Source organism: Dreissena polymorpha, chromosome 16 (assembly GCF_020536995.1).
Source record: "Dreissena polymorpha isolate Duluth1 chromosome 16, UMN_Dpol_1.0, whole genome shotgun sequence".
Taxonomy (NCBI): Eukaryota; Metazoa; Mollusca; class Bivalvia; order Myida; family Dreissenidae; genus Dreissena; species Dreissena polymorpha.
Genome location: NC_068370.1, coordinates 3,322,108 through 3,348,253, shown reverse-complemented (window position 1 = coordinate 3,348,253; position 26,146 = coordinate 3,322,108). Strand labels below are relative to the sequence as shown.

Here is a 26,146-nt window from a genome sequence, read left to right as displayed (position 1 = left end):
TGGTTTCCTTACGGTGCTCCTACTGCGTTATATTCACAAGGCCATTACTGCATGAGTATTACATAGCCTAACATTTACTTTATACATGTCAAAAGAAGGCACTGTAAGATTGCCACTTGGAGTTTGGAGGCCATTTTGCTGTGTTCCCTTGACAACCTTGCAAACTTGACGCTTCTATGGGACGGTAAGAATGCAAAAAGAAGCCTAGTCTTATGGGATGCGCTACTTTTTGACATTTAAGTCGCCTATTCCATGCAATGAAAATGCCCAGTTAAAGTGTGCTTATTAAATGATTTATATACCAAAATTGTTACTGTTGTTAATTGGTACAATCATCATGCTTGAAAATACAGTGCCAGAACAAAGATGGCAACAACATGCATGAAGTGCCATTATGAAGTGCTGGGAGTTCCTAGAGATGCATCATCGGAGGACTTGAAAAAGTCATACAGAAAGTTGGCACTCAAGTTTCACCCAGGTACTGTAACAAAAAGAGTGTTCAACATTAAAGAACCTTGGTGCCATTCTAAGTTTTGAACCTCCATCTTGTTGACCCAAGTATGAAATTTAAATAATTAAAAAAGGCAACCATGTTGCTCATCTTGCATGGTATGAAAACATCAAAACATGTTTTATTAACTACAAAGTGAACTTAATAATGTCTTAACTTTTATTCAGGGAAATTCAGTTTACTCCAACATGTATTTATTTCACTATAAAAGCAATCAAACTGAGCTTATATATGACAATTTTCTTAACTTGTGTTCCACAAAATATAGTTTACTTGGATTAATTTTTCTCTTAAATCGAGTATTTCATTTGATAAAAAGATAAGATCCCCGACAACATAGAAGAATCAACGCAGCAGTTCCGCCTTGTCCAGCAAGCATATGAGGTACTCAGTGATGTTAAGAGCGCGCCTGGTACGATAAACACAGGGAGCATATACTTAGGGGAGGTAAGCAGGGTGATTTAAACTTTTTGCCTGCGTGTAAGATATGTAATTTATTCGATTGAGTCGCCTTTCCCTTTAGCTTGTTTTGACTGTGAAACCGTTTTTATACCTTCATCAGGCCTTCAGTACATTACGGAAAAAAACTTCCACCCAGTTATAATACCCCTCGTATAATTTGACTAAATTAACCCAGTTGAGAACAGCCCCTTGTATAAAGCTTGACTTAACTCCACCCAATTGAAAACAGCCCCTAGTACAAACTTGATTAAACTCTGCCCATTTGAAAACTTTAAACTTTACTAATTCCACACAATTGATAAAAAAAACCTAGAATAAACTTGACTAAACTCCACCCAGTTGAAAACACCTCCTGGTATAAACTTTACAAACCTTCTACTTTATTAAAAACACCACCTATTATAAACTTTACTTGCTACCTTATTGAAAACACCACCTAGTATAAACGTTACTATTCTCCACCCATTTAAAAACTGCCCCTTATATAAACTTGACTACACTCTGCCCATTTGAAAACACCTCCTAGTTTTATCTTTCCTTAACTTCCAAATTTGAAAACATCTAGTATAAACATGACTAAATTCAGCAATATTGAAAACAGTCCCTAGCATAAACTGTACTAAACTTCACCCAGTTGAAAACACCCACTAGTATAATAAACTGTACTAAACTTCTACCCAGTTGAAAACAGTCCCTCATATAAACTTTGCTTAACTTCTACCCGTTTGAAAACACCCCCCTTGAATAAACTTGACTAAACTTCCCCTAATTGAGAACAGCCCCTAGCAAAACTTAACAAATTTTCACCAGTTGAAAACACAAAACTTTGCCAAACTTTTCTGTTGACAACACCCCCTAGTATAAACTTGACTAAACTCCACCCAGTCCAAAACAACTCCTAGTATAAGCTTTACTTAACTTCTACCCAGTTCAAAACACCTCCAGGGGATGAAGGGCGAATTTCACAAAAGCTGTCGTCCTACAGGATGATTGAAACAATCTGATGTTAAAGAATGTATATTCTAATATTCTAATTAGTTAGACTCCTTTTCATTGATTATATTCTTTTTTATTCCGAAAGTACATGTGTTGAACTCAAACTATTTTTTCTTGCACTTAAGTTTTCTGTATAATCTGAATTTCATAGCTAAATCCAGTTTGGTCCAGATGTTTGTGCCTTCATAGTACATCACATTCATGCTTGTGTAGTTCGACAAAAAATAAAACCACTTGCCTACATCAAAGACATTATTCTTGCTGAAAATCACATTCCTCTTGGTTCCGGTTATCATATCAGTTATTTAGTGCTCAGGCAGCCAAATGTACCCAGTCCCGCCCCTCCCCAGATGAAGGTTAATACAATAACGGTACATGAACTAGATCAATTCTGACCTATCTCAATGACTGTAGAGCTGTAGATACAGCATAAATTACTTGTTTTTAGTTAAATGAACAAGTTTCCACATTTTTGTAATGCACTACCATTTTTTTTGGTCCAAAAGTAAAGATCTCTGAGTTTTGTGCCCGTAAAAGTTTTTATTTAGCAATTAAATATTAAAGCCCAGGCTTTTCTCTTGGAACAATGACGTCTTATGATGTTGAACATTAAGTCTAATGTTTGCATGCCTTGCACAATATGATGGAACTGTACAGTATTGACTTTCCAGATACTGTTAAGTAGGGCTGTCACGATACGCCGTGAGCGTACCGCGATATATCGTGATACGACAACACTGTATCGCAATACGTATCGCGATATTTTACTGAATATATATATATATATCTGTGATATCTGAAAACAGCAGAATAACATGTTTTACAACTTCGTTAAACTCAATAATCTGACATCACTGGTATCATGGTATGACTAGAAACTATTATGAATAAAAACAATCATTGTCTGACTATAACCGGTCAAAAGAGAATCAACACAACTTAATAAACTTGATAGAAGTAGTCTTAATCTCTATCGAAAACACTCTTTCTACAGTTTCCAAACAGATAATTTTATCAAAATATGTATTTAACCTCTGTGTTCATAAAATAATAATTAGATTAAATAAACCGGTGCGACAACGCCGTACCGCGGTGCGATATTTTTAACGACATGCACTGTGATATACCGATTTACCGGTGAATCGTGACAGCCCTACTGTTAAGTAACATCAGCCCATTATAATCTTTATTTCACACATCTTTGAAGGATGAGTGAAAATTGTAAGGCCCACTTCCTGCAGGACTAGTGCATTATTGAAATATTTTTGTCCCCTTATCTTGTAGTATATAATTTGCAAAACTTTGCAAAGTTAAAAACAGCCCCTAATATAAACTGGACTAAATTCTTCCAATTTTAAACTTCACTTAACTGCTACCCATTAGAAAACACCCCCTAGTATAAATTTTGCGAAACATCAACCATGAAATACATATATACATATATATATAACTAAAACATATCAGTTGAAAATACTTTTGATGTTAAATATCATATATGAGTATATATATTTTTAGACGGCATACAATCGGAAAGATGACGTATACCAGTTCCTACGCCAGGATCATGGCTTTGGCGTTTCTCCCGGCGGAGCACATTCCCTCCGTGTTTGATGCCTTGGACGACCGGGCCAACAATGAACATCTGGACGCTGCCATGGTGTACATCTACAACACCTGGAGTAATAGCAGCGTCTTTACAGTTGAGTGTTGGTCAATCTTCGGGAAAAGCATTACGACGAACAACGATTGTGAGGGATGGAACAACCGTCTCAACACCAGGTTAGCAACACGAGGACCGGTGCCATTCTATGTACTTGTCCTCGAACTGTACAAGAGGCAACGGACAACCCGCTACACTTCAAGCTAATGTCTGAAGGGAAAATAAAAAGAACTCAACGAAAAGCAATCCGTTCCATCTGGGGGAAGCTGTGGCAGAGGTTCATCCAGAGAGAGAGAGAGATCTCCGCCTCTCGTCTTCTACGAGAGTGTGCCAAAGTGCACGGACCAGCTACGCAGCGCAGTGATGATGTTGTAGGTTAACTCGGAACCACGACACAATAACTCTGAATGACGACGCTGAGTTGTCTGTTTATGATACACATTCCCTTGTATATTAAATGGTTGCCAATAGTTTTGTAGATACACATAAATGTACATGTCTCATGGATATCATACTATTTTGTATATTTCAAACAACATTGACTTTGCATTGATATTGATCCGATTATGTTTTACGCTACAAAGTATTAATGTTCATATTTGTTTTGTTCCAATTTAAACGATGTTAATTAGTAAGTGTATCTTTGTTTTTTTTTATGCCATGTATGATTTTTTTTGGTATTTCAAAATAGAAAAATACAACTAAATAAAATTCGATGTGTTTGACTTATTTGTATGTTCCTACTTAATGTATCAAGTATATATTAATTGCTTAGGTTGTTTTGTAAAAACGAAGTTAGTATCGAAGCGTTAGTGCCGGTGACAATACAATGTATGTTGAAATATATTAATTTAAAAATAAATGAATTTAATTTATTTAAAACTTAGGTAATTCTTAAAAACTTAATAAGTGCCGAAGCGTCTTACTATAAGTGCCGAAGTATCCAATTTCAAGTGCCGAAATAACTACCGAGTGCCGAAGAAACAAAGTTCGAACTCTCTAAGTGCTCAATTAACTAGTATTCGGTCCAATGAAATCCTTCGTTTCAAATCGCTATGACTGAATAGCGGGAAGTGCTTCTTTCCGTTGACAGAGCTTTCAGTAAACGGAAAGGGCATCATGTGTTTTATTTGGAATATTTTACAATATACAACAGAAATGTACTCATTATTTAAGTAAATTACTCATAAAATATTATTGAAATTTCAGCTTTAATATCGATGAGACCTTTTCCGTCCACTTAAAGCACTTTAAGACGGATTTAGCCATCTCCGCTTTTCAGTCACGCCTGTTCGAAATATTTTACGTGATGCAAATTATAGGACATATATATGAAAATTTTACAACAAACATATGGAATAATTACACACAAATATGAAAGTTTATAACACACACATATTTTGAAAATTATACAACACAAACATCAGAATAATACCACATATATATCAAAATATTGCATACATATATGAACTTTTAGAACCTTTTTATGAAAATATCGAACATAAATATGATTTTATACAACATATTTGTTATGCAATACATATATCGGATTTTACCATGTATATATGAATTTATACAACATATATATGCAATTATACCACAAAAAAATGGAAATATAGAACATATGTATTCAAATAAACCACATACGTATGGAAACATTGACTTTTGCAACGTTTGCCACGCAATAAAACTAGCCAAACGTAAACATTTTTGCAGAATGTTCTTTAATACATGCACAACTGATGTGGTTTACGGCGCTGCATAATGCGGAAACTATATAGTTGTTATTTGAAACTATTTGAACCATATACGGAACAAAATGAATAGTTGAAATGTCATGCGGGAGATATTTTGTACAACTGCAGTTTCTTAAGGCCTTCACAACAGTTTGACACTACCAGCCTGCTAAAATCTGTACTCATACACACGGCGTGTGGCAACACCATATCCACCGGGTAGGTTCCTAGTATTTCACTTTTAACATTTAGGTGCACGATGGACCGCTTCATCATACTGCACACAAATACCGTGTCACCAGGCCCGGCGCAGACCCCACAAGGTTACTTTATGCTCTCATTTGTGACTGCTCTAGACGTGCCCTTCACGTTGTCGAACATGTACACTGTATTAGCGAACCTGTCAGTCAGTACCAACGTGTTCTTTGACTGGACATACGTGCACCTACTTTCATCAATGTTGTACGTCGTCTTCGGTAATTCCAATTTGTCAAAGTCTTCTTCTTTACCGTCAAATGATATCATTCGCACTGAACGGTTTTCATGGAGCGTACCTACTACCATTATTGATGAGGTCATACAAGACATCGAAAATATCGACGAAGAAGTGTTTATTCGTTGTATATGGCTAATTGTACATGCAGAATTGATGGACAATATGCAAATTTGCTTCACGGTCGAAACGGCAATCACAAAATGAGAGACGCATCTTACATCGAACACAGTTGTCTTGAAATTGTATGGTTGTCCCTTTCTTTTCAGCCTGCTATTCATTACGAAGCATTTGTTATTACGATTATCCGCCGCGACTTATCTCCCATCAGGCAGAAAATCCAGTCCTGTAATGAAAGGGTCATTGTTGTCGTCTTTAGATTTAACCACATCCACAGACTTTATCAACGTCAGTGTCATGGGTCGGTTTTGCATGGCTGAGTTGTTGATCTCGGCTTGACCTGAAAACAACCAAATATTACATGCATATAGTATTTGCTGATTACCTAGTCATGTTCAGCAACATTAATTATACACGTGACACATGTTCATTGAGAAGAATGACTCATGAGAGTGCTAAACTTTCATGATAGAACAGCCACAATTTCTACTATTCTATAACCATATTGTTAAGTAATGTTAACAGCAATATTTGAGACAAAACGCACCGAGAGAAAACATGTGTAAAGACTTTTTTTTACGACATGAAAAAACTCGGGCAACAGTTCCAAAGTCATCCCTGATACATTGGAACAACAGTTTTGACTGTTCACCGCGCATCCATGAAATAACTGTATATTGGTTAACAAATGAAGCCAAAAAAGGCTACTCCAACATCAGCGGCTATGTTTTTAAAGTGACAATTTGTTTTGGAAGCAGCCGAGATATCATTAAGATAAATATTTTGAGCAAGTTTCTCGAAGCTTATGTCTCCATTTTTCAATGGTAAATAAAGTTGACATAATCAATAAGATAAGAAAAGTAAATATTTGTTTACCTTTATCAGTTATATCCCTGCCGAAATTAAGCTTCATTAAATTATCTCCCATGTGAATAAGGTTTGCAATGTCTCCAGCGAAGTTTACGTGCATTTCTGGCTAATGATTCAGATTGCGCTTCAATTTAAGTTGTTGTTCAACTTCACTTAGTATCTCCGCACTTCTTCGAGAAAAGATGAAAATCTGTTGAGGGGTTCCTTTTCTAATACATAAAAAAAACGGGTAATGCCTTGGCAATGTCGGCACGAACACTCAACAATGTGCTATTCATATTTTCGAGCGTCTTTTTTTCTCTTCTTTAATGGCGCCACCTCTGCAAATAACTTACATTTTGCATCGTCAAAAACTTTAACTATATTGTCTCGTGTTGTATATATAGCTTTCGACATCGCCTCACCAGATTCTTTTAAGTTTGCTTCCACTTGATTAACTTTTTGTACCAGAAAAAAGCATCCACGTCAGCTTTCAGGGCAGCAGCTTTCACATCCCGAATCTTTTTCCTATGTTGCTCCGATCAAACAACAATTTCGATAAAATTATCGCATTTACGGCGAACCATTATACATTTACTACAACACAACTCTTTGTGGCTCTCGCAGTAAAATTCTATGGTTTTCGAATGCTCATTGCACATGTCCATCCCATTCATGTCCATACCATGACTTTCTCCACCTATATAGCGAACCTTTATGATGACATGTCTCTTACTGTTGTCTTTTATGTGAATACTGATGCAGCGATCGCAAAATGACTCGCTGCATGCACTGCACAACATTGTTGCCTTGTTGGAAAGAGATTTCCTTACACATAATCCACAGACTCTTTCCATAACTACTATGTCACTACTCTTGTTTATTGAATGCTCCATGTGTACAACCGTCGCCTTCGTGTTCATGTTTATAATACGCCTTTCTAACAGATATACGGACGATAGTTTCTACCTGCAAATTGCGAAATGTAAATGCAACTCACGGACTATTCTAATCGCCCAAATTACCCGATGCGTATTCCGACTAACTTAGTTGCTTTTTATTTTATACGTGTGATACGATCATATTGTAAACGCTACAGTCACAGCAAAACGTCCAAAAATCAATGTCGTACAGGTATGAAAGGTTTTATACAATGACAACGATGGTGTTCTTGCAAACATTATCGATCACGCACAGCTGTCTTATTCGTAGTATTCACTAGGAAATCTTTACCTTAAAGTCGCATTGACACTCAAAATATAAAAATTAATAAATTATAAAATATTTCGTAAAATAAAGTTAACCCATAAAAATATCAGTGAACCTTTTAGCAATAGCCAAAATTTCAACGCCATATGTGGTTTGGTAACATAGCTTTAACGAGGTACAAAATGTTTTTTTTTGTGGTGCAATATATTCCATTTTTATCAATATTTATACGACATACGAACACTAAAATGGTGCATGAACACGTGTTGAATATATTGCATATAATTAGAGCAGTTTGTATCTTGTTAAATCTATGTTACCGTACCAAATCTGGCGTTGAAATATTGGCTATTGCTATAAGGAACACTGATTTTTTATGGATTTAATTTATTTTATTAAATATTTTACGAAATATTCGTTGATTTTGATTGTTAATGTGGCTTTAAAGACTAGAAAAAGGAACGCGGAAAACAAGAAATTGTTCTGCAATAACGGCTGTTGTAAGCAAAACTCATTATCATTGGTTATATTGACAACACCACACAACTTGATATTTCTGAAGTCCATAATGATGTAAAATCTTATTTATAAGCTCACATGTTGCAATATTTTGGTGTAATTTACGGTGTTTTTGTTTAATCGTCAGCGTTGTATTGTAGCGAATCCAATTTTTGATTAACGGAGAGTCCAACTGTCTTTTGTGAGTGTTTTTTTCCAAACAATAATTGTATCGTTCTCAACTGCTGCATGATACTCATCAATACATTGAAACTCGAACGTATCCTCCAATCTTTACATGTGTTAATATATTATTTTTCGATCTTATTATCATTGTATACAAATAGGAACTCATGGTGTGTGCGTCTTTTCAAAGTCAGACAGAATGCTTTACTAAACTATTCATAGCAAATCGAATTGTAAACAAATTTTAACGTAATTAAACAAAACTTCATTCCAGTCATGGTTGTTACATAATAAACTCTTGTTAAGATTTGTTAATGTTTATTATTCGGAGACAGAATTTCTGCTAAACGCTGCAGCCAGAGATAGTTTTCGACAATTTTGCAGATTTGTATCCTTAATTTAAATGCTTGAATAATGAAATCATTTAACTAAACTAACTTTAAGAATGTACCATGTTTACTTAGTAAAGGACGACCCCAACTAGTAAAGACATAAAGAGACATACCCACAGGGTAGGAAAATAATCGAGAATCTTTTAGTTTCTACGATTGTAACGACAACTTAATTTGTTATGCTTAAATTTCTGTGGACAGTTTTCTTTTCTAAACATATACGCAACTCTGAGATTATTTAGTCTATTTACAAGCAGACAAGTTGATAAAGATATCAACTTACAAAACACGGAGAAACATTCACTATTTGCCAAGCAGCAATAACATTGTATTGATCAAGTGTAGCGTTGTTACAAAACTGCTTACTTCTATTGAATTCGCCGATAAGATTTTCAGCAAAATACACACATAAATAATGTTGATAACGAGCTCTTGACGTGGTGACAGGTTTTCTTTAACAAACTGTTATACAAGCACAACGACATGATAAGCGCTAATAGGAACCATTGCTATATATCATGGCATTAGTATACCTTGACATTTGTATGTTTACCGTTGAACATTTGGTGCCGGTTCGAACATGGAAAACGACATTGAGTTTTAGATCAACAATTGCCTGAACGGTATCTTTTGTGTCTACTTTAATTCTAACATATACAAGAACTTAAATACATGAACTATTTCTGAAATGTAAGCTTCATGTCTAAATGCCTCTATGCTAAAATGCGTTTACACACAGGTGCAGGTTCCTTTTAAGCTTTACTGTAATGTTCCGCTTTGGTAAATCGAAAGAGGGAGTTTCGTTTAAACTTTTGCAGCATCAATACGTCATTAAAACAATAATGTACTGGCTGATACTTTAAGCTAAAAAAATGAGATTCTGCAGTGTTAACATGGCTGTTTACAAGTGATTTGGGTTACCTTATTACGGTACAGTGTAAGTACTTATTTATTATTGATATTAAAATGTCTTAGTGAAAAACGGTACCTTAGGTGTAATTTCAGAGGCAAGTCGTTATGCCCTTATCTGATATTACGAATATTTTTTTGGTACAGAAGATTATTCTGTATCAGTTATTTATTCGTTACTATCAGATAAGGGCATAACGACTTGCCTCTGAAATTGTCCGTGTTTCAGGTTTTGTCTATTGATGAAATTATCACTCATGACAAGAGCGTTCACTGGATTCTTCGGCTCAGTAGTGGAGGAGCCAAAGGAAGCATCATTGCGTCCAGTAAGTGTCCAGGTGTACCCACAAGCGTCCACAGGGCTTTTTGAAGTGTTATACTTTTGTGGCCGTAAGTTAAGATTTACCTACACCTTCGTAATCATGGACCATATAGTCTATATTTGGTCATTTTACATACTTATTTTAAGAAACCATAGGCTATACAAAATCCTGTCCCTATAATCAATTTCCAAACGTGGTCTTTTTAAATTAACTATAAGTATTGCTACCATGTTTGATACAGACTGTATCATAAATATGAGGTTATATTTTGTTTCTAAGATTTGACCAGGTGACCTTTTACACACACGTAAGCCAGATTCGGACTCGGCCTAGATATTGTCATGATTAACATTCTGAATATTTTTTATCAAAATTTATCATAAACGTGTTTATCTTTGAAAATAAAGAATCGTTACACATATGAAAGAATGGTCTTATTAATATTAATTTATGTTTTAATGTTTTGTTTCACTTTTATTTCAGACTATGTTTAAAAATGTTCATGAAAAGAGAGACACAAAAACAATAACCAAAAACGTCAAATAAACTTGCAAATGGAGATAACAGATTTAAAACGATTTTCTATCATACTAGCGCAGGTGATGGAAGAAATAGGGGTGAATAAAGTAATGGTATCTTTAAGACGTAACTTCTGTCTTCTAATGGATATATATACATCTAAATGTATGAGTATAATCATGCCTTTTCAACAGTTCACGTTTGGTAGCCAAAGCGAGGGCTCTACGACCATTGGTATGCAGTCAGACACTGACCTACTTTGTTTTTATGAAATCGATGTCGCTTGTGTACACTTGTCTGAATTGTCAGTTCTTAAAACCTAATTATTTAGTTATAAATGAACCAAAGTGTTTACCGCAATGCTGCTGTCTACAGGCCATTGTAAGATTGGAGAACAACACATATTTTCCTATAAGTAGGGAGTTAATATCTGTAATAAAAGAGATTGAAAACAGATTTATTATCGATGGACAAGATCGAGTGTTTTTTAATTCAATGTTTAATTTAAACACTGTTTTAAAAATGTGTGACAACATAATATATCTAGAGGGCAACAACATGGACCTGCATGTGCGTGGGGTAATAAAGACTTCGTCTTTGCAGTTCGCTGTCTTACTTTGCCTGATAATTGTAGGGTTTTGTTAACGAGGCCAAGACCGGGCCACTGGCCCTCACAAGGAACGCTTTCAAGGGCAGAACTATGTGAAGTGTATATGGTAAATCCCGGAGTTCAGGGACATACATTTGGTTACGATCACGAAAGTCGATTTGGTTTTATTTACCTACAATACCAAAATAAATATGTTGATTCTCAGTTTCGAATGTCCACTAGCATGATTGAGCGTTTACTGATGTTTGACCTAAATATCGTGCAGATGAAGGCATACGTAATAACAAAAATGATCCGAAAAGAGTTTCTTCAACCACTGGTAGATGAACGTTTGAGTACTTTTCACATGAAAACGGCTCTTTTGTTTACAATTGAGCAACTTCCCGAAGACATATGGAGAGATAACAATCTCGTTCAGTGTGTTATTTTCTGTCTCACCACACTTAGGCGTTTCTTGAAAAGGGGATACTGCCCACATTACACCATCTCCTCAGTCAATTTGTTTGTGGGAAAGCTTACGAAGAATGAACTCCAAATTGTGAAAGAATATATTACAGATATAATTAAATCTAACTTATGTTGTCTTCACAATTTATGTATGGATGACGTTGGTTTGAGACTATTAGCGAGTTCCATAGGTTTTAGAAATGACACAATACTATCTGGTTCAGAAATTCGTGGTAAAATAATCATGAATATGATAATGAGATTGCGTTTTGGACATCGATCCTTGCCTTTTGACAACGAGTTAAGAAAGTGGGCTTTAGCATTGAAGTCAGCAACGGAAACTGACCATGAACACAAAAATGAGCTTGACTATATTTTTCAAAGTATGTGGAGCGGTTTTGCATCAAGGGAAGCATCTGAATGTATAGCGAATGGCAGAGAGGTGACTAGTGACATTATCGAAATGTACGAAACATCTCTTAAATCAACAGACATATCAAATCATTTAAGATATGCGTCAATGCTAGTATGCACACGTCAGTTTGAACGTTCTTGTGCATTAATGGAAACGATCGAAAATAGGATAACATCTGGAATGATTCCGTTCTCAGAATTATCAAAACAAAGCATACATGCCAATCCTAAGTCAGATCAAAGATCAAACAGGTGTTCATCTACTGATATATTAATGAAATATGCAGAAAAGATAATATTTGCTTTCGAGTTTGTTAGAAGTGAAATACATTGTGTTCCAGGCCATCTGATATACGAAATGTACAGAGCCACCACAGACGATAATATAAAGCTTCCAGATTTAGACGACGGTGGTCGTAATATAAATGATTGCTTTGAATGCGATAGCAAGGCATTCCTGTACTATTTGCAATACCTTTCATCAAAGAACAAAGACAAAAAGCGACTTGCATTAACACAACTTTCAGACTACTGCATTAGCGAACTACAAACAAGACAGAACGGTCTCTTGGATACAATACTTAACATGTTAGGTCATGTGTTTGAATTAGAAAACAGTGTACCAGATGCATGGACATTCTACAGAATATCCGTCAAAATTCAACCAGACTACAATGCAGCCTATTGGCATCTTTTCCGATTATTTGGACATGTTGTTTATAATAAATGTTTAACATCATTTCAATTATAGACCGATACATAAAATTTGCAAACAGGTGTTGTTCGATATCTATTCTTCATATAATGGTATGCTCATATATTAAGTTAAAAACCAATATTGTACAATTGAAATTTATTTATGCGTTTAACTGAACCGTCTGAGAAAGAAAACTAGGAATTAAATAAATCGCATGACAATAAAAACTATGGAAGAAACGCATGCATCGGGTTTTAGTATTTGAATTTGCTTCAAACACGTGTGCAATTGTGTATACTGAAATGAAAGTGATTTTTCATTTGAATACTTAAGTAAGGTGTACATTTAATGTATGCTGTATAACATTACGCTTACATTTTTTTGATAATATGCGTGTTTTTAGTTTTTGCATTGTTTTACTTTCACATTGAGCCATGGCTTTTTTATCGGTTCTCTTAGGTTTAAGAACTGAGGCCAAAGCTTGAAGACATTGCATTGTTGTTCATTTTAGGAAAAACTCCAGGCAAGTACTTGTTCTTTTTGATGTAGTCAAAAGGTGTTAAGTTTAAATTACTTGTATGGAGCTATGTTAATAAGTATAAATGTATCGTTATAAACAAATTATAAAGGCGTACTAATACGTATATATATTTGGTGTCACTGCTTTTGTCAAATTCTATACTATAAACTGTTTACAAACCATATATGTTTTAATGTGTATGAACCAAGACATAATCCGCAAAAAAATGAAACAATTAACAAACATGGTCATGTGTCTAACACTTGTATAAAGCATATTTAAACTATAAAAAGCATTTTGTTTTCTAAAATGTTATACATTGTGAAGACAGATGTCGCTGTAAAATGTGTCTGCTCGGGTTTACATGTTTTTAGTTTCAATTCCAAACACGAACATGAACATACACATTGAGAAGGTCACTTGTGTTTAATATAAACAAATCAGGAAGATTATAATGCTTAAGTGCAGTATATGATGCAGATAACTGGGATGGTGAAATGGTTTCTAGTGAGTCTTAGACAATGAACATATGCTTAAGGTTGATTTCTTCCCCAATCACATTAACTGTATCCTTCAAAGCATCAGCTCAGTTTTTTATTTATCCAGTGTTTACTGAATGTTTACTTATACTAATGTGTTTTTCGACAAGCTTCTAACCTACACCTGCAGTGCATGTATGCCCAAACCGTAATCCTTTTATTCTTCTCATCATTTCTAGTCATTGTTTTTTTAAAACGACACTAAAAATCTGAAAGCTTGTTAGTTAATAGAATCTTTAATTATATTTTGAAACTGCGGAATCGACTTTTAGCAAAAGCACATTAATATCTTATTTGCAGTAAAGGCATTCCCTTGCGTAAGATGTTGTAATATTTAGACTTGTTAATTAGAATTGTGTTAGATACACATATCAAATATTTATCGTACGCGGCATGTTTTTTTTTTGGAACTGCTATAAGAATTTAGTAAAACGGTATGAAAGTACATATTGTCGTAAACAAAAACAGAAAACTATTATTGGAAAAGGAAAAATCGGGCGGTGCATATTATGTCATGCACGGACATAATTAAAAAAAAAAACTTTGCTTAAGGTTATAAACACTGTGAGTGTCGCGCACAAGAACCAAGTGACGAATTAAAAGTACGTGAAGTATACTTAATAAGAGTTTATCATTGGTCAATTGTCCATCATTTTATTGTTGGAATTAGAATTGAAAGGGATTAGTTCTTATACAATGCCTCCTTTTGTGTTAAGTTATGGACGGATTTACTATGTGTTTGATATTGTTTAATTGTTCGCATTATATGTGGATATATGTGGATAACGTTTTTGTTCTCATATCTGAAGAAGTTGTGTGTGATTTTTCTTATATCGTTTAGATATTTTGCAAATATTTCATCGATGTTACTTTTTGTATTTTTAGTAAGTTTTCTTTACTGTTGGTTCTATTTCCTATAAATGCATAATATAAATACTTTAAACCACAGAACAATTTACAGAACCGATGTTTCAACACCTGTGTCACAAACTGATCCCGGCGCCTAATGCTTTGTAAAAGTTCATGATGCCATGTCTCTTCAGTATGTGTATACTGATGCAGCGATCACAAAGGGACTCGCTGCATGCACCGCAAAACATTGTTGCCTTGTTGGAAAGAGAGTTCCTCACACATAATCCACATACTCTTTCCATAACCACCTACCATTCCGCTACTCTGTTTTACCTAATTCTCCATGTGTGCAACAGTCGCCATTGTGTTGATGTTTAAAATACGCCTTACTTACAGATATACATACGGACGCTATATTCTACATTAAATGCAACACACGGATTATTCTAATTGTCACAATGCCACGATGCGTTTACCCATTTCTTTTTTTATATTTATGCGTGTGATACGATCCCATTACAAACACTTCGGTCAGAATCAAACGTCCTGCATCAATATTGTGCTGGTATAAAAGCTTTAATACAATGACAACGTATTACATGATGTTGTGCTTGCAAACATTTTTGCAAGTACAGCTCTTGTTAGTGAGACTCATAAGCGAGGGTTTATCATTGGGTATATTGATAAAAACATAAAACTTGATATTCTGAAATCCATTCCGACGTAAAATCTCATTTATAAGCTCACATGTTGCATTTTTGCGGTGTACTGTGTTTATGTGCAAGTGTCAGTTTGTATTAAAGCATTTACTTGAATCCATTTAAGATTAACGGAGAAAACAACTGTCTTTTGTGAGTTATATTAAAAAATAAGTATCGTTCACAAATCGATGGTCCCCATTCAAAATGCCGAACCTACATTGTTTGACATTTCGGGAATTTTTGCACTGTGTAGGGCGGGAAATCAGTGCGCACATGCCCAGAAAACGGCGAACCGTCTTACCAATCAGAACACTCCAAACCGACCATATGATAAAATGCCGAACAGTGTTGGTGGAAATTAAAATATTCAAAAATGCGAAGGTGAATATTAAAAAAAGCGAAGCTGAATATTATTGTAAAATGCGTCCGTCTGTGCGTCAATATTATCATTGTAGCTTCGGCATTTTGCATATAGTTTTAAAAATGAAAATATAGCTCTCCTGAGAAGTTGCAAGTTCGGCATTTTAATGGGGACCATCGAAATGCTGCTGGATACAAATCAGTAAATTTATACTTGAACTTGTCCTCCAATTTTTACATGTTTTAAGATACTGCTTTTGGATCGTATTATCATTGTAATTGTATAAAAATATGAACTCATGGTGTATGCGTCCTTTTAAAGTCAGACAGAATGCTTTGCACATCTTTTCATAGCATAGAATTCCAAGCAATGGCCGTTACGTTATAAAACAATGCTTCTTTCCCGTCATGGGTTTAACATGATCAAATATTGTATAATATTTGTTATTGGTCATTAATTCGGAGACAGAATAAGTGCTAAACGCTGCAGCCAGAAGTTTCTTTCGTAAATTTAGCAGAATTGTATCCTTAATTTAAATAATAAAAGCTTGAATAATGTAAGCATTAAACTTATCTTATGGTAAGATTGTACCTTGGGAACTTAATGAAGAACGTCCCAAATGTTTAGATCATAAAAGGACATAACCACAATGTGAAAAATATACAATCTTATAAGTAATGTTAGTTTCTACGGTTTTATTAACTAAATAATGTTACCATTTGCGTTTCTTTTGACAAGGCTTTTCTTTTTGAAAGATATACGAAACTCTGAGATTATTAAGTCTACGTTATCAGCATACAAGTTGATAAAGATATCAACTTATAAAACGTGCAGAAAATGTCATTATTTGCCAACCAGAAATAATAAGTTATTGATCAAATAAAGGGCTGTTACATAACTGGCCACTTCAATTGATTCGCCGATAAGGTTTTGTGCAAAATACACATCGAATGCATGTTGATAACGAGCTCTATATATACTTGGTGACAGGTTCAATTTAACAAACTCTCATATGAGCACAACGACATGAGAAGCGCTATCAGAGTCCATTACTTTACATGTACTTTGAATGTAATACTATCGCAAAACGAAACAGGAAGTTTTGTTTAAACTTCAGTAGGAACACATTGTCATTGAAAGCGATCATAAACATGGTTAACATTTCAACGTTCACCAAACAAGATTCTGCAGTGACAGTATGGCTGTTTACAAGTGATATGGATTACCTGGTTACTGTACAGTGTAAGTAGATATTTATAATTGATGTTGAAATGTCTTTGTCAAATACTGTATTTTATCGTGGGTGAAATTTCACCAATAACTCTTGAAGACTTTTGTTCATTATCTTGTGTTATAAGATCTTCAAATGCAACACAATATATTTGTGTGCTTTTAATTATTATTATGTCCAAAACGTTGTAGAAGAAACACAAGCACATGAACGGAATACGGGCTTCCTTTTATACAAGAATGTAACATTTCAGAAACAGATTTTGTAATAGCATACTTTATGACGACACTATTTGCTGATATATATACCCTTTAGAATTATATAAACTATTATGTAATTAATAATTGTTGTCACGCTAATCATATAATATATATATATATATATATATATATATATATATATATATATATTATATAAGAGGATAAGCTATAGGTTTCATTTATGGCAACTAGGTTTTGTTTTCAAAAAGCATCTCAAGGCAGTATAATTGTATTCTTATTCTTAATGTGAGCTTTGTTCTCGAATAACTGGGCTAAAAGCGTGTTTGTAAAGTGGTAATAACTGGGCTAAAAGCGTGTTTGTAAAGTGGTAATAACTGGGCTAAAAGCGTGTTTGTAAAGTGGTAATAACTGGGCTAAAAGCGTGTTTGTAAAGTGGTCATAACTGGGCTAAAAGAGTGTTTGTAAAGTGGTAATAACTGGGCTAAAAGCGTGTTTGTAAAGTGGTCATAACTGGGCTAAAAGAGTGTTTGTAAAGTGGTAATAACTGGGCTAAAAGCGTGTTTGTAAAGTGGTAATAACTGGGCTTAAAGCGTGTTTGTAAAGTGGTAATAACTGGGCTTAAAGCGTGTTTGTAAAGTGGTAATAACTGGGCTAAAAGCGTGTTTGTAAAGTGGTAATAACTGGGCTAAAACGTGTTTGTAAAGTGGTAATAACTGGGCTTAAAGCGTGTTTGTAAAGTGGTAATAACTGGGCTTAAAGCGTGTTTGTAAAGTGCCGATAAAGATGAGCCTGCGCAGTCTGCACACTTTAATCGGGAAAACACTTTATGTCTACACTGGATTTTGTTTAAGAGGAACAAACAAATGGACAACTGAAATTTTTTGAGCTATTGGTACTTTGTTGCTGAACATGGAGGTTTCAAATAGTATTTGTCTGAGCTGAACAAGTGATGCAATAAAACAACTTCTGTTAAACCTTTTATATATAAACTTGTTTCTAGTTAAACCTGTGCAATAACTTGAAACTTATTAAACCTGTCAAGAAAACCTGCTAAACCTGTTCAATAGCTTGTAAAACCAGTCTAACCTGTATGTAAAACCGATAGTAAACATGAAATGGTGAAGCAATTTTACGACTACGTTTTGACTAGTTGAGTGAGCTTCTCTTAACTCAAGTGCGTTAAGTCACATCCCAGATTAGCGTGTGCAGTCAATCAGGGACGACACTTTCCACCATAACTTTTAGTAACCTTGGTAACATGTGGTGAAGTTATTCTACGAATAGTGTGAGAGCTTCTGCGTGGTCTCTCAATGCATGTGCACAGGCTTATCAGGTACGACACTTTCCATCAAAAACGGATTTTGTTTAGAATAGACTTATTTTAACAAAAAAAAAATATATAAATACAGCGGAAAGTGTTGTTCATGATTAGCCCATTCATACTGCACAGGCTAATCTTGTACCACACTTAACGCACATGCCCCAATTTTCCTAAACTTTAAGTAACTGTGGTAACAGGTGGTTAAGCTGTTCTACGACCATTGGGAGAGCTACTGCACGGCCAAGTAGTATGTGTGGAAAGACAAGTACGACACGCGTGAGGCGCCTGACCGACGTGTCAGACGTCTCATGGAGGCAGAGAACAAGAAGCTAAGGGATGCTGCTAAGAAAGAGGGGAACGAGGAAATCAGAGTAGGCTTGCATATCATTATTTACAATATTCAGGATGACGTTGGTTTACCAAAGAAATATTCAAACAATTTATATTGATTTTGGTTTACAATAAGTATTCTCAAATATAAGATTAATAATTATTGTGGTTTTAAAATAATAATTCACATAATTTATCAATAATTTTGTATGAAAATAATTATTCAAGACATTCAGAATTTCATCACAAATAGTTTATTTAATTAGACTGGGAGTCACAATTAAGTCTTCATGATAATTGTTAGCTTTAAGTGAGTATATATATAGTCATGATATTTTGTCTATATTTTAATGCAAAAGTACAGTTTGAATGAGTAAAAAAGGTAATTTTTGCATTTAAAGCATGATTAATATCACTGTAAATTTGTTTTAAACTCCAGTCTGGAACTACTTCTCCATGATGCCGTAACAGGTGGCAAAATCAATAGTCCAAATTGTCCATGTTGTCAAAGAATATTGTATGAACAAGTGAATATTGGACTGAATTTGATATGTAATTGCTCTATTGACACTTCACAAATATCTTTTTCGTCTTAAACAATGGGCGGAAACTAATGACATTTTAACGGATGCGCAATTCGGCTTTAAACCAAACTGTAGCACAGTAGATGCAATATTTATTCTTAATGCCCTAATAGAAAGACAGTTGCAGAATAAAGAAAAAACTATTTTGTTGCTATATTGACTACCGGAAAGCATATGACGTCATCAATCGCGGTCAATTATGGAGTAAAATGATTAATATGGCCACCGACGGTAAACTCTTGACCCTTATTCGATCCATGTACAATGAAGTCAAATTACAGGTTAAACACATGGGTTCCCTGTATGCAGACTTGAACCAATCAAACAAAGGAAAATTTTATAATTCATTTAAAAACAATTTTGAATTTGAGAATTACCTTAAGCTTCTTCCCAAATCTAAGTATGTACCTATATTAAAGCTACGCACCGCTAATCATCATTTCCCAATCGAAACTGGCAGATGGAACGGCACACCCGAACTAAATAGACTGTGCACTTTATGTAATGAAGGCTATATCGGCATTGAAGAACATTACATTTTAAACTGCACCCACTTTACTACCGCTAGAATCGATATAAATATGTTCTCAAGACCTGTTCCTACTGTTAATAAACTCAAATATATAATGACCACAGGAAATGTTGATTACCTACATAGATTTAGTTAATTCGCTAACACCCTTTTAAGAAACATCAAATAATTCGCCCTTTATCCTAGTTGTGTGTGTCCAAACATATATAAAATTGAAGTGTAAATTGTATTGTTAATTGTTTTGTGAATTGTATTGTGAATTGTATTGTGAATTGTGTTGTAAATTTTATAGATGTTTGTTATACTTCCCATCATTTATACGAGTAAGAAAATACAACGCTATTTTGTTCCTTGCATTATCCCACTAACCATTGTTTTTCTGTTTGTTTTTTGTTGTTGTAATTTTCTGTCTATTTGTTTTTGTCTCTCGTACCTGTATTTTGACGGTACGCCGTTAACCGCGTAGCACATGTGCATTGAAATATTGTATAACTTCACATATATTGTTCCTCTTACTGCATACTTGTATGCCTGAGATGTAAATAAAGTTGTGTTCTGTTCTGTTCTGTCGTAGAACAGCTTAACCACCTGTTACCACAGTTACTAACAGTTTAGGAAAATTGGGGCATGTGCGTTAAGTGTGGTCCCAGATTAGCCTGTGCAGTATGAATGGGCTAATCATGAACAACACTTTCCGCTGTATTAATAATTTTTTTTGTTAAATAAGTCTATTCTTAACAAAATCCGTTTTTGATGGAAAGTGTCGTACCTGATTAGCCTGTGCACATGCATTGAGAGACCACGCAGAAGCTCTCACACTATTCGTAGAATAACTTCACCACATGTTACCAAGGTTACTAAAAGTTATGGTGAAAAGTGTCGTCCCTGATTGACTGCACACGCTAATCTGGGATGTGACTTAACGCACTTGAGTTAAGAGAAGCTCACTCAACTAGTCAAAACGTAGTCGTAAAATTGCTTCACCATTTCATGTTTACTATCGGTTTTACATACAGGTTAGACTGGTTTTACAAGCTATTGAACAGGTTTAGCAGGTTTTCTTGACAGGTTTAATAAGTTTCAAGTTATTGCACAGGTTTAACTAGAAACAAGTTTATATATAAAAGGTTTAACAGAAGTTGTTTTATTGCATCACTTGTTCAGCTCAGACAAATACTATTTGAAACCTCCATGTTCAGCAACAAAGTACCAATAGCTCAAAAAATTTCAGTTGTCCATTTGTTTGTTCCTCTTAAACAAAATCCAGTGTAGACATAAAGTGTTTTCCCGATTTAAGTGTGCAGACTGCGCAGGCTCATCTTTATCGGCACTTTACAAACACGCTTTAAGCCCAGTTATTACCACTTTACAAACACGCTTTAAGCCCAGTTATTACCACTTTACAAACACGCTTTTAGCCCAGTTATTAGTACTTTACAAACACGCTTTTAGCCCAGTTATTACCACTTTACAAACACGCTTTTAGCCCAGTTATTACCACTTTACAAACACGCTTTTAGCCCAGTTATTACCACTTTACAAACACGCTTTTAGCTCAGTTATTACCACTTTACAAACACGCTTTTAGCCCAGTTATTCGAGAACAAAGCTCACATTAAGAATAAGAATACAATTATACTGCCTTGAGATGCTTTTTGAAAACAAAACCTAGTTGCCATAAATGAAACCTATAGCTTATCCTCTTATATAATATATATATATATATATATATATATATATATATATATATATATATATATATATATATATATATATATATATATATATATATTATATGATTAGCGTGACAACAATTATTAATTACATAATAGTTTATATAATTCTAAAGGGTATATATATCAGCAAATAGTGTCGTCATAAAGTATGCTGTGACGAGATCTGTTTCTGAAATGTTACATTCTTGTATAAAAGGAAGCCCGTATTCCGTTCATGTGCTTGTGTTTCTTCTACAACGTTTTGGACATAATAATAATTAAAAGCACACAAATATATTGTGTTGCATTTGAAGATCTTATAATACAAGATAATGAACAAAAGTCTTCAAGAGTTATTGGTGAAATTTCACCCACGATAAAATACAGTATTTGACAAAGACATTTCAACATCAATTATAAATATCTACTTACACTGTACAGTAACCAGGTAATCCATATCACTTGTAAACAGCCATACTGTCACTGCAGAATCTTGTTTGGTGAACGTTGAAATGTTAACCATGTTTATGATCGCTTTCAATGACAATGTGTTCCTACTGAAGTTTAAACAAAACTTCCTGTTTCGTTTTGCGATAGTATTACATTCAAAGTACATGTAAAGTAATGGACTCTGATAGCGCTTCTCATGTCGTTGTGCTCATATGAGAGTTTGTTAAATTGATATACACCCAAATACACCACCAAATACACTCAAAATACCCTTACCCTAACCTGCCAAAAGTTTTTGGGTATTTTGAGCGTATTTGGGGGTGTATTTGGGGTGTATTTGGGTAAATAGTGTTGCCCTATCTCTGATAGGAGCCATGCTGTGGAAAAACGGGACTTATTACATGTGCCAAAAGTTTTGTCACAGATTAGCCTGTGCGGAATCAGGGACGCCACTTGCCACTTTAACTGGATTTTCATTTCCAAGGGACTGACTATAAATGAAAAATTCCGCAAAAGCAGATGGTGTTGTCCCTGGTTATCTGGGAACTGCACAGACCAATCTGGGATGACACTTTAAGCACATGCATTAAACCTGATTTTCTCAGTGAGAGGTTCTGTAATTATCTACATAAACAGTTCTTGTCTTTAAAATCTGCTTTACAGCATACTACTTGTGCTCCACCAAAAGAAAAGTACAAATAGTACCCTAATTCGGTTGAATCATTCTTTTGTATTGATGTTTTCCATTTTTACTAGGAAACTTATTTAAAAGATGACCGATATGTGCAAAGTTACTTTAATATATATTTCCTAAGTTAAATTAATGTTATTTATTTATTTGTTATTCCGATAGAGAGCCGTATGAATACCAGCTCAGACAAATGATATGTGAGAATCTGGTAGTTAAGTATCTGGAAATTGTCGTCTACATCGTGTTGCAGGAAGCTGGAGAACTACCAGGAAGCCGCATGGTCGTCAGCGTCTGCGCTGGAGGATCACTACCAGGACCTGGAGGCCAAGTATGCCCAGCAGTTTGGAGACACCCAAGCTGGCAACGGTATGTGGAGCTCTGGGAAAACGGAGGCTTAGTGCACGTGGGCAAAGTGTCGTGCCAGTGTAGCCAGTGCAGTCTGCACAAGATAATCAGGGACCAAACTTTCTGCTTTTATGGAATTGATTGTTTCATAAGAGGAATGGTCTAAATGAAAGTCCAGTTTGGGCAGAAAGTGACTTCAATGATTAGCCTGTGCGGAATGAACAGGCTAATATGGGACGACACTTTACACACATGCAATGATCCCAGTTTTCCCAGAAAACTAAAATATAAAATATAAAGAAGTGAAACTCCAGCTGCTGGAGCAGTATTGAAATCTTATTACAAACAATTAGTTTGTCCTTTATTTATGGCAAGTGACCGATTGCCGAAACAGTACAAAACAGCACAATACAGCACAATGCAAAACAGTCTCTGTTTAGTAGCAGTTATTTTGTGTGTCTAGCAATTGGGAGATCACAGGTTTGATCCTCATTATAGAAGCATGCTAAAGAGGTCTCACAAAGACACAGTACTGTGACTTAACCAGGAACCAAGTAAACAGTGTATCAATCAGTATTTGGTTTTATATATGATCTAACTATAATAGATTGTATTGAGTGTTTTACAAAAATTAAGCAAAAATAGGCATTTTAGTTTTCATGCCCCCCTAAAAATGTTGGGGGGAGCATATAGTCGCCGCTTCGTCTGTCGGTCAGTCCGTGCACAATTTTTGTCCGGGCTATTTTTCAGCAATTAATGACCGGAATTCAATGAAACTTTATGGGAAGCTTCACTACCAAGAGGAGATGTGCATATTATCAGCCTGTTCTGGTCGGATGATTGTTCACAGAGTTATTGCCCTTTGAAATTTTCCATTAACTGTACATATAGTGTAATTGTTGTCCGGGCTATTTCTCAGCAACTAATGACCGGAATGCAATGAAACTTTTTGGGAATTTTCACTACCAACAGCAGATGTGCATATTATCAGCCGGTTCTCGTCGGATGATTGTTCATAGAGTTATGGCCCTTTGAAATTTTCCATTGCACATATAGTGCAATTCTTGTCCGAGCTATTTCTCAGCAACTTATTACGGGAATTCAATGAAACTTTATGGGAAGCTTCACTACCAACAGGAGATGTGCATATTATCAGCCGGTTATGGTCAGCTGATTTTTTCACAGAGTTATGGCCCTTTGAAATTTTCTATAAACTGTACACATAGTGCAATTCTTGTCCGGGCTATTTCTCTCCAACTACCTTGAGGAGATGCGCATGTTATTTGTGGGTTTTGGTTAGATGATTTATTTAGAGAGTTATGGCCCTTTGAATTTTTAAGTTGCTAAACCATCCATCGTATTATTTTGTCCAAAGTTATGCCCCTCAAAATGTTTCCTTTTATCTGAATATATAGTGCAATATTGTGACAAAAAAAAACGTTGCGGAGCATCACCCGTCTCCGACGGTTTCTTGGTTTCTTGTTTATTACTATCTAGGGGAAGCTGATTTTATAAGTGTTTGGTTGTTATTACGGATCAAAATTATGCATGTGTTGTTCTGTAAATATCTTCAGTTTTGCAATTTGTACATAATTATTTTTAGTGGTACTTGAAGTTTGTTTCAGTGTCTTTCATTAAATGCACACAAAATGCTGGCTATGAAGTCTTAACAAGTCTTGTTTAATCTGATTGTTATGCGGCTGGGTATTCATAAATTCATAATGTAGAAGAATGTGACTTGGACCAATGCTCTCGCAAGGCTTAAATGGCAGGGCGGTGATCTCTGAGAACCACTGTTCTGAGATCCCATCCTGCCACCTCGGACCCCCGCCATTCCCTTTCAAATCTTACCTTACTGCAATATTATATAAGTCATTTTACATGGGTTTATAGATTTATCTAAGCCGTCTTGAGCAATGACTTGAGCTCATTAACTGAACAATGTACTTTGGACTTGGCCATATTGCAAACTTGAGACTCACTCTTGAAAGGTGGGCCTTTATGCATGTGTGTAAAGTGGCTTCCCAGATAAGCCCTTTGCAGTCCACACAGGCTAATCAGGGACTTCCCTGCTTTTATGGTATTTTTTGTTTAAAGGAAGTCTCTTCTAAATAAGAATCCAGATTAGGTTGAACGTGCTGTCCCTGATAAGACTGTGTAGCCTGAACATGCTAATCTGGAACAACACTTTACGCACATGGATTAAACCCCATATTCCCAGAGCCTGGTTAATAGTTTCCCATCATTAACCCTTTGCATGCTGGGAAATTTGTCGTCTGCTAAAATGTCGTCTGCAGAATTTCTAAAATTAGCATTTTCTTCTATTTTTTTCAAAGAATACTATCAGAATAGCAAACAGTTTGGATCCTGATGAGACGCCACGTTTTGTGGCGTCTCATCTGGATCCAAACTGTTTGCAAAGGCCTTTAAAATTCGGTTCCCGCACTGAAAGGGTTAATCACTTCTATACTGGAAGTCTAAACTGGTTCATGTGGGTTCAAAATCTAGGATCCCATTTCTGAAAACACTTTAGCTCATAATACTTTATTTATCATAGTAAAAGAATATTCAACACCTTTGTACCAACTATTCGTATGACAATTCAACAAATGATGGCTTGCAGTTCAACTTTACTATATCAAAATGCTTTTCTATTTAGTCACCTAAAACAATATAAATGCATCTAGTAATTCATCATATTCAATTTTTCTGATGATATTGT

The 26,146-nt window shown here is 35.0% G+C and overlaps 1 protein-coding gene across 1 annotated transcript in view; it reads left to right on the top strand.

Moving 5' to 3' along the window:
- The first annotated feature begins 366 nt into the window (after positions 1–366).
- LOC127862727 (dnaJ homolog subfamily C member 21-like) overlaps positions 367–26,146 on the top strand; it is a 35,136-nt gene continuing 9,356 nt past the window's right edge. The window contains 10 exon segments of the mRNA XM_052401986.1: positions 367–478; positions 831–908; positions 911–958; positions 2,641–2,650; positions 3,485–3,748; positions 5,618–5,827; positions 10,251–10,347; positions 18,975–19,148; positions 22,893–23,080; positions 23,330–23,445. Of these exon segments, the coding sequence (XP_052257946.1) occupies positions 367–478; positions 831–908; positions 911–958; positions 2,641–2,650; positions 3,485–3,748; positions 5,618–5,827; positions 10,251–10,347; positions 18,975–19,148; positions 22,893–23,080; positions 23,330–23,445 (1,297 nt within the window).